This window comes from Megascapheus bottae, chromosome 14 (assembly GCF_031878675.1).
Source record: "Megascapheus bottae isolate mThoBot1 chromosome 14, mThoBot2.hap1, whole genome shotgun sequence".
NCBI lineage: Eukaryota > Metazoa > Chordata > Mammalia > Rodentia > Geomyidae > Megascapheus > Megascapheus bottae.
The window spans coordinates 9,254,366-9,266,760 of NC_143522.1; the positions used below are offsets into that span (position 1 = coordinate 9,254,366).

The window sequence follows — 12,395 nt, forward strand, 5'->3', positions numbered from 1 at the left end:
CCTAATTCTGATGACCCCCCCAAGGGTTTCCATGTTCTCTGTGCCCCCTAAAATCTACACATTAAATAGGTCACCCCACAAGATAGCTGGCTCTTCTTCTCACATGAAGGTGAGAAGGGGGTCTTCTAGATCCTCCTGTTGGCAATAAACTTTGCTTTCTTCTAAGTAATTTGTGTACATGTGGTTTTCTGGAATGTTGCTTACAGTGCCTGCCAGGCATGCATGAAGACTGGGGTTCAAATCCTCAGTACCACATACATAGAAAAAGCTGGAAATGATGCTGTGGCTCAAGTGGTAGAATGCTAGTCTAGAGAAAGCACAAAGATATTGATCAGGCTCTGAGTTCATGCCCCCGGGCTGATAGGGGAAAAAGTTTCTTACAATCTTGCATATCACTGGCAAATGCCACTCTTCCTATTTATGTTTCACACTTACAAAACATGGACAAATACTCAAAGTAGTACACATGAGTTGGAAACACATCATGACACTGTTACACAAGTCGCATATAATGCGATGTAATCATGACCCCCAGACCAATCCCCTTCAGTATTCCCCGAGGCTGCACAAAACTTCTGAACTCTAGTCAGACATTGTTCCCACAGATGTCTAAACCATAAAACTCCTCCCTGACAGTTGAATGGGCGTGAGAACTTTTCGTCAGCTTCCACCAGCCTGGGATGCTCCCCCATCTCACTCGACCACCTGATGGGTGTGATTTTTGCCTTTTTTTTTTTTTTTTGCCAGTCCGGGGCTTGAGCTCAGGGCCTGAGCACTGTCCTTGGACTTTCTCAAGGCTAGAGCTCTACCACTTGAGCCTTAGCACCACTTCCGGCTTTTTGCTATGTATGTGGTACCGAGGAATCAAACCCGGGTCTTCGTGCATGCTAGGCAAGCATTCTACCACTAGGCCAAACTCCTGGCCCTGATTTTTGCCTTTAAAAAGGCTGTGTAAACCCTGATCAAGGACACCTCCCAGTCTCCCTGCAGAGTGCCTGCGGACGAGCTCCCTGCCTGGCTTGTATCCCGCAATAAACCTTCCTTTTGAATTTCAGACGCCTCTATCTCGGTGGTTTTCTTTGGGGGGAGCCCTCCTCTGGCCACAACATTTGGGTGCTCATCCGGGACCCCCCAGGAATCTCACCGGGACCCTTGAGGCCCGAAAGGTTTATTGCTTAATAACCGGTAAGATTGCTCGCTGTTTGTCTGTGTCTGTGTTGTTGCCACTTTGTAGCGGTCGATCGGTCTCATTTGTGTCTGGCAGGGTCTCACTGGGATAGAGGTGTCTGGACAGTGATCCTTGAGGGAACGGGAGACTTCCCGATCCCCACTGTAGGCAAAGGGTCCTATTTGGACCCCAAGCCGTCTGGGGGCACCAGAAGGGTGTCCGTCTGGTTAGACACACTGAGTGGAGTGTGTTTGGGTAGCTCCCGAGTGAGAGTAAGGGGGTGCTGTTTGCTCCCGGGAACTTTCTGTGAACTTTGTCTCTTTGAATTTGTTGGTTGTCACCTGCTGTGTGTGTGTCTTCACTCTACTTCTTCTCCCCTAGATCTGACCCTTGCACATTGGCAGGATGTGCAGGAGACTATAATAAAAGGAGAAAGTGGGTCACTCTCTGCTGAGGTGTTACTGAGTCTTGTCAGAAATGAAAAACTCTTGCCCCCCTGATAGCAGTTTTTGCAGGTAGGTTGGCCTTGGCCAGCAGCTGCCAGAGAATGGAAGTCTCCACAAGAGAGGTGCCAGCCGAGAGTTTTCAGGGCCCTAGGTGTCTTCCTCACTCTGACTGCTGCCAGGCAGCAGGTCTCTGCTTCTGTTTTGTTAGGTGTATTTTATCTTGTCTGGTTTTCAAAACTGGTACCAGTCCTAAATATGGATTCTTGTTTTTGTGTGTTTGTCAAACATTTGAAAGGCTTCAGCCCCCTGGGGTAGGTCTTGAGCCTGGTATGGCTTCTCCCACTCTGCTGCAATTGAGGCTGTGTCCAACAATCTGGAGACAATTGGTGGCAGGACATAGGCATCAGTCTTGGTTTCCCAGGTTTCAATTTGGTCCTGTAAACTGTCATGTGAGATGGCCTAGTCAGAATTGGGAAAATGACTAGAGTTATGCTCGAGGTGGGCTAGGTTTGACGCTGGAAATTACCTTGTAAAAAGCTTTGTTTTGAACCTGGTTCTCACCTGCAAGAGTATAATTGGAAAAGCTCCCTTGACACAAACTTCCAAAAAATGTACACCTGATATTAATTTTGCACACTTTAAGATCTTTGAGTATGAATGTGTGTGTGAATGGGTGTGAGTGAACATGTTCAAGGTTAAATTGGCAGCCTGCTATGTAAAATAATGAATTCATCATTGAAACACAAAGGAAATTGGGTAGCCCGAAGCATTAAGGAATTTGAAATTTATTTCCTTGAGTTAAAGTTTTAGAAATTTAAATGTGAAATTGTTTATCAATGTCAGAAACTTTGCCTGTCTTTTAAAACTGTTTAGGTAATCAAATGCTAAAAGAAAGGACACAAATTGGGGAAAGCATTTTTAAGAGAAATGTTTAAAGGTTTATCTCTTCATGATTTGGTTTCATGCTACTTTGGAATTGGATTTAACAAAAAAAAGGAACTAAGTCTAGACTTCTGGTGCACTGATGATGTTTGTAGTTCTTGCATTAAGGAAAAACTTATTTGAGTTTAAACTGTTGTTGGAGTTCTAGACAGTAATCTAACGTGCAGAAAAAAAAATGCCCCCTCTAAAAGAAGGCCTAGAGGCAAAAGGAAATGCCTTGAGCCCTTAAGAGTTCTTCAAATGCTGATAAAGGCTAGAGTGTTAAATGTTTAAGCAAATATCAGTAAAAGTTTTAAAGAACATTAGAAATGGGTTTCTGAACAAAATTTGAAAGTGAAGTTGTCCTAAATGCTTGTTTAAAATTAGGACTACCAAAATGATTGCATACTTACTATTTCAGCTTGCTCTTGTGTAGCAATTTCCAGCTGGCCCTTGGAGAGGGACAGCAAATCCTCATTTAGATGTAATTTTGGCCCTTACCAAATTCCAGGTAAGATCGTGCTGAGAGACTATTTTTATGATGACCACTATGTTGCTTCTAATTGGAGTAACGTGGCCTTATAAAGGACTCATTGATCTGAAAGCTGTAGTTTTGAGCCAGCCCGGGCAAAGCAGAGTCTCTGTGAGACAGTGGTGTGCTAGTGAAAGCAACCTATCAAGATGGAACAGTCATTGCTCAGGTTGAGTATGGTGGTGTGGATATTGGGGAAGAAGTGGCTAAGAAAGGATTTGCAGAAAAATGCAAACTTCCTTCCAGCTCTCAAGTCTGTGAGGAAAAGAAATCAGACCCTAGTCATCTTACTCTCAGGAATCTCAAAAATACTATTCCCTTGTGGGGGCACCAATCCAACCAGTCAAACTTCAGCAGGCCAAAGGGGCGTTTAAATGGGAGGCTGCCTCTTGACTTGCAGGATGAGAGTAATTCAGGAAATCAAGTGACATTTCCAAAGGGAAGTTTGGCTGTTAGCAACTTTAATTTAGGAACTAATGTTAGTCTGGAAAAAATTAAGCAGGACCAGAAACTGATTGACGAGAATGAAAAACTTAAAAATGAGAAAGAAGTTCTACTTGAAAGTTCCAAGGCTTTAGAACTGAAAGTTGAACAGACTGGTCAGGAGCTATAGCAAGAGAAAGCAACTAGTATGGAGTTGAAAAATCTGGCAGCTAAAGAGAAAATATTGAAAGAAATTCAGGCAGAATACAATATGGCTCAGAAGAATATTCAAAGTTGTTATAATGAGGATGAAGGGAATATTTTGATTGCTGAAAGAAATGAAGTGCAACAGAAGCTATACATGACAGCAGATGTTTTTATTCTAGAAATAGATGATTTACCACTTAAGAAATGTTTGAAAACACTGAAGGATTTAGCTACTTCTTTATAAGCAGTATATGGACAAGCTAAAGAAGGAACAAACTCTGAAGAAATACTTCGAAAATTTTATGACTGGAAGTGTGATAAAGGAAAAGGATTCACTAGTGTTACGAATGAAACAGAAGCTTCTCTGCAGCATCTTGTAGCATGGTTCCAGAGCATCCTAAAGGTTTTTTATCTTTCTTTGGAAAAATCACTGACTTCTCAAGACAAAACTGATGATATTGATGACATCTTAGAAAAGACTGAGTGGTGTGTTTGCAAAGAGGTGGAGTTATCTCTAACTGAACAATTGAAGAAGATCTGATTAGAGAAAAGGCTCATTGTCACTCTATAAGGACAGTGTTGAGTTTAAATGTCTGATTATTGAATGTTTAAATAAGAAACCCAGTATGTATCACTTGCTGTCCATTAAGAAGATGCTGAAAGGCTTGAAAGCTCAACTGAGATGGAAATTGGTGGACTCTGGTGGTCTTCTTACTACAAGCCTGGAATGAGATCTTCTTGATGGTGAGCCCATGAAGGTACTTAGTAGCAAGCTCCCTGTGGTATGCTCTGAAGTCAATGGGAAGCCAGTTCTTTTAAAGGGCTATTCTGTGGCTGTTGATACGGAAGTTAAGGTGATTCAGAGAGCAGCCGCTTATCACAGAGCTTACAGAGAAGCTAAGGAGGAGTCTGGGTAACTGCCATTGACATTCCTGTTTTTGTGTAAGTCTGATCCAATGGCTTAAGTTCTTTCCTATCCTAAAGCAAATCTGAGTGTAGTTTAAGCCATTAGCCCTTTAACTTCAGAAGAAGCTTTAAAAGTCATGAAAAGTGTTGTCCAGGGCTTCTATACATTACACAAGGCTGGCATAATTCATGGATCACTTCATCAGAACAATGTAGTTGTTGGGGATTTTGACTTCACCAAATCTGTGTGTCAATGAGCCTCAGTGAACATGATGGTTGGTGGCTTGAGTTTGATGTAACTTGAATTGAAAATGGGAAAACCTCCTTCCCCAAGTTCAGACTTATATGCTTATGCCTGCCTTTTTTATGGTTTTCTTTTCAAAATCAGGAATTTGAAACAAATGAAGATGGAATCCCAAAGTAGATCAGTTTCCTTTGGATAATCAAATCCCTTTTCTGTAGCTTGATAAACTTTAGAAGTTCAAGGAGTTCTGAACAAGTTTTGAATGCTGAATGCTTCTTCGTACCCAAGGGGAAGTCAATTCCAAACCCAGAACTCGGAAGACTCGTGTGGGTACCAGAATGAGAAACTACTGGGACAAAAGAAATAAAGCATCCAGATGCAGTAAGCCTCTGCTTGGATGGCAGAGGTGGTGTCAGATCCTAGAGTCACTTGTGCTTGGCCATTCAAAATAAATCAAGAACCAGGAGGTCATAGAAGGGTTTGTAAACATGCCTTACTAATGTCCATGTCTACTGGGCAGGAACTTGTCAGTCATCTGTAATAGTGGGTAGTTTACAATCCTGACCCCCATGTTTGCTCAAAGCTCTAGCTGAGCAAAATTTGGAAATTCAGGAAAGTTTGTGGACCTGAGGCTGTGTCCCTATTGATCTGTTTAGGCCTACACTGACTCCTAAAATGTAATCCTGGTAACCCCTTGGTAAAATAGGCTAAGCTTTTAGGGTCCCTAGCTAAGTACAGAGACAACGCCCCTGAGTCAGCATGAAGAAGTTAGAAAAGATAAATCTTACCTATGCCAAGGAGGCCTAGGGTATCTCCTATATCTTCCTGTAAAGGTTTCAGTGTGTCAGCTTTTACCTCCAGGTCTTTGATCCATTTGGAGTTAATTATAGTACAGAGTGACAAAGAAGGATCCAACTTTAGGTTTCTGCAGGTGCTTAACCAGTTCTGCCAGCACAACTTGTTGAAGAGGCTGTCTTTCTTCCGTTCTATTTTTTTGGCTTCCTTGTCAAAGATTAGGTGGCCATAGGTCTGTGGTTTAACATTTGGGTCCTCAGTTCTATTCCATTGGTCTTCAGGCCTGTTCCTGTGCCAGTACCAAGCTGTTTTGAGAATTATAGCTCTGTAATAGAGTCTAAAGTTTGGAATTGAAATTCCTCCAGTGCTGTTCTTTCTGCTAAGAAGTGTTTTTGCAATACGGGGTCTTTTATTATTCCATATGAAATTTTGGATTGCCTCTTCTATTTCTTTAAAGAATGCCATTGGGATGTTGATGGGTATTGCATTGAATTTGTAGATAGCCCTTGGCAAGATTGTCATTTTCACAATGTTGATTCTTCCAATCCAGGAGCATGGGAAGTTTTTTCATTTCCTTAGTTCTGCTTTAATTTCCTTTTTTAGGGTTTTAAAGTTTTCATCAAAAAGGTCCTTTACATTCTTAGTTAAGCTAATTCCTAGGTACTTTATTTTCTTTGAGGCTATTGTGAAAGGAGTTGCTTTCCTGATTATTGCCTCGTTCCTCTCACTGTTGGCGTAAAGGAAGGCAGTTGATTTTTGAGGGTTGATTTTATAGCCTGCTACCCTTCCAAAGTTTTGAATCAGCTGAAGGAGCTTGGGAGTAGAGTCTATAGGATTCTTTAAATACAGAATCATGTCATCTGCAAAGAGGGATAGATTTACTTCCTCTTTCCCTACTTGGATCCCCTTTATGCTTGCTGCCTGCCTTATTGCACTGGCTAGGAATTCTAATAGTATGTTAAAAAGGAGTGGAGAGAGTGGGCATCCTTGTCTCGTTCCTGATTTTAGAGGGAATGGCTTTAGATTTTCACCATTAAGTGTAATACTAGCAGTGGGTTTATCATACACAGCCTTTATTATATTGAGGAATGTTCCATGGATTCCTAGTTTCTCCAGAGCTTTTAACATAGAGGGGTGCTGGATCTTGTCAAATGCCTTTTCTGCATCTATTGAGACAATCATGTGATTTTTGTCCTTGCTCCTGTTGGTGTGTTGAATTATGTTAATTGATTTGCGTATGCCTCCCTGTGAAACTTTCTTCATAAGGACCAAGAATCACAACAAATCAGAGAAAGGCTGGATAAGTGGGGCTGCATTAACCTGCAGAGCTTTTGTATGGCAAAGGACATAGCTAGTAAATTAATTAGGAAGCCTTTAGAGTGGGAGAAAATCTTCACCAATCAAACAACGGACAACCAAACAACAGACTCTTGCCAGAGTAACACGAAACGCACACATAAGTTATAGCCAGTTGGTTTGTAAATGGTGTCTGCAGTGCTGTTCAGAATCATTACAAGCTCAAGGACAAGAGCCTCATTATTACAGTTGGTGGTGTAGGAATTAGAAATGATGTACAACAATCGCAAGTTTTTAGAATCTGTCCTCTACAAATAATAGGTGCCTGCTCTAGGGCTTTCAGCAGGTTCAAATTCTTCAATGACTGGTTTCATTTCTCCCTCTCCAATGTGACACCTTCTGCTGGCCTCTCCTTCCTCTTCTGCCACGAGCATAGAAACCACATGCTCAAATCTGGAAGAGGTCTCCAGTGGTTTGATTTCATAAGTGAAGTCATCCACCTGTATCCTTCCCCGCAGACCTCCATGGCAGGTGTCCAGGGTGGCCAGGGATCCAGGAACCCCTTCCAGGTAGCTGTGGTAGTAACAGTCTCCAGGGATGAAGGGATAGTCCTCCTGCATGCCTCCTGGGTCGCTGTCAGTAACAACAGGCAAATACCTGGGCAGAAAATTCTTCTTGAGCATAGCCACAAAAGTAGAGAGACACCCAACAAAATCGAAAAAGATATTTACCAATAATACATCTGACAAATGCTTAATATCCAGTATCTATACGGAACTCAAGAAATTAATCTCCCCCCAAAACCACAAACCATTCACTAAATGGGCAAGGGAACTAAAGAGAGACTTCTCAAAAGAAGAGATTAAAATGGCAGAAAAGCCTATGAGAAAATGTTCACCATCCATGGTCATAAAGCAAATGCAAATAAAAACAACTTTAAGATATCACATTACCCCAACAAGAATGGTCAAGATTTTGAACTCAGACAATGACAGTTGCTGGCAGGGTTGTGGAGAAAAAGGAACCCTACTACACTGCTGGTGGGATTGTAAACTAGTTCAACCACTCTGGAAAGCAGTGTAGAAGTTTCTTAAAGAACTGAAAATTGACCTTCCCTACAATCCTGCCATACCATCTCTGGTCATCTATCCTGAACATCATAAACCAGGATATAATGAGGACACCTGCTCAGCTAGGTTTATCTCTGCACTATTCACATTGGACAGGCAATAGAAACAATCCAGATGCCCTACTGCAGATGAATGGTACAGAAAATGTGGTATATATATAGAGAGAGATATAGATAGATAGATAGATAAATAGATAGATAGATATGTATATATGTATATATATGAATATAAATACATAGATATATTTATATACATACATGCAATGGGGTTCTATATAGCCAACAGACAAGATAAAATAATGGCATTTGCAGGGAAGTGGATGAATCTAGAACAACTCATGTTGAGTGAGACAAGTCTGGAACAAAAGAACAAAAGGTGCATAGTATCCTTAATATGTGGCTATTAGATCCAAACAATACAAGAGCAAGGACTCTATATTTGCATACCCAATGCTATGTACATGGTATTGGAAATGTAAACATAACTACAAAGACATAAAAACCTATGATTCTATAGACATAGTTTTATTTCATAAATTAATATGTATCTATGATATACAAACCCTTAGCCTAAAATTTTCATTATGTTCTAAAAACTAAGTGCCAATGATTGTATATAGAGATTCCCTTCTTGAACACTTGTTTGTTAAACATGTCATTTGAAATATGATGTAAAAATCAATGTTAATAAATTCTTTTTTATTTATATATTTATATTATTGTAATTAATAAAAGGGTTACAGGACATTTGCCAGATAGAAGGTGCATTAATTCACATACATTGATACCAAATAAATTCTTTAATAAGAAAAAGAGTACTGGCAAAAAAAAGAAAAAGAAAAAGAAAGAAAGAAAAAAAGGGTCCCTTTTACTTTTTATGCACAACTTTAATACTCACAACAAAATGAACAAATAACAAAAACTCTAGTTCACCTCAGTTGAAACACAGGACACTATTAAAACTAGTGGAAATTAATGGATTGCAATGCAAGACATTCATTATACTCACACTTTACATACACACAAGCCAATCCATGTTTAAAAAGAAATGTATGGGGCCAGAAGCATAGCCTAGTGGTAGAGTGCTAGCATAGCATGCATGAAGCCCTAGGTTCGATTCCTTGGTACCACATACCCAGAAATGGCCAGGAGTTGTGCAGTGGCTCCAGTGGTAGACCACGAGCCTTGAGCAAAACTTGTGCAGGGACAGTGCCCAGGCTCTGAGTTCAAGCCCCAGGACTGGCAGAATAGAAAAAGGTAAGGTATGAAACTGTAACCCTCTGTTCATGACCTCTGCAATAAATTACAAAATAAGAAAAATAAATAAATATACAACACATGCTCACCTAGTAGTGAATGTAAAAGCTGTACAGGTATTAAAAATGGGGGGATTTTGAGGAGAACTCAGTGGTAAAGACTGGGATGAACAAGAGCCTGGTTTGATCTCCAGCACAGAAGGAAGGGACCAAGGGGAAGAAGGGAGGAGCAGAAGGAAGGAAGGAAGAGAGGGAGGGAGGAAGAGAGGAACAAGGGAGGGAAGGATGAGTGCATGTCAACAAGGCCCATTTTTATTCTCACAGTGATTTTATTCCAAGATGATACATCAGATAGAATAAAGATGATGTCATTGTTACAGGAACCATGGACTGATTATTCCTCCCACGAAGTTACAGTATGTGTCCCTAAGACCATAATGTGGGTCCTGGGAACAGGTACATGTGGCTGTTTTTCAACTTCAACTTTACCTTCTTCTTATAGCTTCTTTTAGATTTGGGATTCCACCAGCAAAAATGGAAAGGACGAAGAGAATTAAACGAGTTAACATCAGAGGGATTATTCTGTGAAAATCAACATGTATGTAGGTTCGAAGGCGTTGTTGCTTGCCAGAAGGCGGGCCACTGTCTTCACTACCTCCCTCTCCTTTCTCCTCACAGGTTGGTGGTTTCCAGCCAGGCATACAGTGACAGTTGTGATGGTTGTTGCACACCCCTTTGTAATTGCATCTTCTCACATCACAGTCAAAGTCAATATCCGGAAAATAAGTGCAGTTCTTCCTACGACAGTATCTTCCTGGGCCACAGGATGCGCCATCCACTACCATACCCATTTCTGGCAGCTCTGCGCCATAGTGTGCATCATAGCCGAAGCAATGGTGCTCAACACGCTCATACATTACAGTCAGCTGGTGGAAAGTAGTGTGCTCGCCTCCTCCTGGAATATGAGACAGATCCCTGCAGTGTAGCATGCCACACATGAAGTTATGCTCCTCACATTTCAAAATCATAGGCCCCCCCCATTGAGACCTTATCCCACAGTTTCCAAATCGGTCACCAATCACATTCAGTTGTTTATAGCATTCTGGTGAACCATCTTTTACATTTTGCCCAAAAAGGGCTTGGCACTGTGTTTCACGGTCACTGCAGTTTCCACTCACGCAAACAGCTTGAGCGGAACATGGAGTTCCATCCTGGATATACGTATCATTTGGGCATTTCTCTGATTTTCCATCGCAGTATTCCATCAGATCACAAACACCTGCTATGTCTCTGCAAATCGTCCCAGGAGGAGCAATTTGGCAATCCTTGCAGCAGTCTCCAGAGCTACACTTGGTTCCATTTGTGAACATGCAGTCGGTCCCACAACACTTATCACTGGCACATTCCTTAAAGGAACCACAGTCACAGTCCTCCAGTTGATTTATGATCTTGTCTCCACAACGAGGGGCTACATAAAGATGAGTTGCATAGGGAACATTCAGCGGATACATGCAAGTGTCCCATCTGAAAACCCACGATTGAAACATTGGAAAAGAGCAATTGCTAAATGTATCTTGAAGATTAGGCACAGGAGTCATGACGCAATGGGTCCTTCGAAAACAAATACAAGGTGGGGGGTCGTGGTTAACACCAAAAAGATGAGCCAATGTGTGTGCTACCATAGTGGAAGCCAAAAATACATGAAACGCTGCTGCACTCACGAGAAAAACTGATCCCACAGGGGTGCACATTCCTATACCAACAGAAAAATGAGTCATTCCTCCAACCAGCTCACCTGCTATAACCGCTATAGCGCTGTGAGGAACCCAGCGAGTCCACCGCCTAGAACTCCAGGTTCCAACTTTTATTAAGAAATCAAAGGCATCTGGCTCTTTCAAAGAGACAGCATCCTCAACATCCCAGAGTAACACAAAACGCACACGTATGTTATAGCCAGTTGGTTTGTAAATGGTGTCTGCAATGCTGTTCAGAATCATTACATGCTCAAAGACAAGAGACTGATTATTGAAGTGGGTGATGTAGGAATTAGAAACGATGTACAACAGCCGCACGTCTTTTGGATGTCTCCTCCACAAATAATAAGTGCCTGCTCTAGGGCTTTCAGCAGGTTCAAATTCTTCAATGACTGGTTTCATTTCTCCCTCTCCAATGTGACACCTTCTGCTGGCCTCTCCTTCCTCTTCTGCCACGAGCATAGAAACCACATGCTCAAATCTGGAAGAGGTCTCCAGTGGTTTGATTTCATAAGTGAAGTCATCCACCTGTATCCTTCCCCGCAGACCTCCATGGCAGGTGTCCAGGGTGGCCAGGGATCCAGGAACCCCTTCCAGGTAGCTGTGGTAGTAACAGTCTCCAGGGATGAAGGGATAGTCCTCCTGCGTGCCTCCTTGGTCACTGTCAGTAACAACAGGCAAATGCCTGGGCAGCAAGTCCTTCTTGAGCTTCATATGGAGCACGTGCCTTTGCCCCCGGAAGCGCATGCTGTAGGACAGCTGGTCTGGCATCTTTCTTCCGTCCTTTCTATGGGGCACCTTCCTGGGAATGACGATTTCAGAGGATGTGAAGCGCCATCCGGGTGGGCCATAGGAGCAGCAGACAGGGGACAGGAGTGTCCAGAGAACAGGCAGCGAGAGAACTGCAGGCAGGAGGCCCTGGGCCCAGGCAGACCTCATGAGGAAGGGAGGTCTGGGCCAAAGCAGATGCAGCCAGATGTAATGCCTAAGACATCAAGATTCCCATCAGGCTGGCCAGGAGCAGTGCAGACTGAGGCTGAAGGCTTTCACCAGCTCCTGAGGTGTAAAGGGAGGGTTAGCCTATTACATAACAATGCTGGGTTCCTCAGTGATGTATGTAGAGGGGGTGGGGCTGCCCTAGGGAAGAAAAACGTGGGGTGAGGGAAAGGAGCTCTTGGGATGCCGGGGCCTACCGGCAGCAAATTGGGGTTCCTGAAATAGGGGGCAGGGACTGGAAAAAATAGAAGAGAAACAAACACATCGGGTCCGGGAGGTCTGCAGCCCAGGTAAAAACTGCAGCCCCGTTTATTTCCAAACT

General features: G+C 42.4%; 1 protein-coding gene and 1 pseudogene across 1 annotated transcript; one reads left to right on the forward strand and one right to left on the reverse strand.

Moving 5' to 3' along the window:
* Nucleotides 1-31: 31 nt before the first annotated feature.
* On the forward strand, nucleotides 32-5,189 carry LOC150054630 (serine/threonine-protein kinase 31-like; annotated as a pseudogene).
* A 4,293-nt stretch (nucleotides 5,190-9,482) lies between these two features.
* On the reverse strand, nucleotides 9,483-12,144 carry LOC150054631 (disintegrin and metalloproteinase domain-containing protein 20-like). Its single transcript, XM_090344388.1, has one exon. The coding sequence runs from the start codon at nucleotides 12,014-12,016 to the stop codon at nucleotides 9,809-9,811; it is 2,208 nt and encodes a 735-aa protein (XP_090200514.1). The 5' UTR covers nucleotides 12,017-12,144; the 3' UTR covers nucleotides 9,483-9,808.
* Nucleotides 12,145-12,395: the final 251 nt, after the last annotated feature.

Coding starts and splice junctions, on each gene's coding strand:
- LOC150054631 (XM_090344388.1), bottom strand. CDS start 12,016: ATGAGGTCTGCCTGGGCCCAGGGCCTCCTGCCTGCAGTTCTCTCGCTG.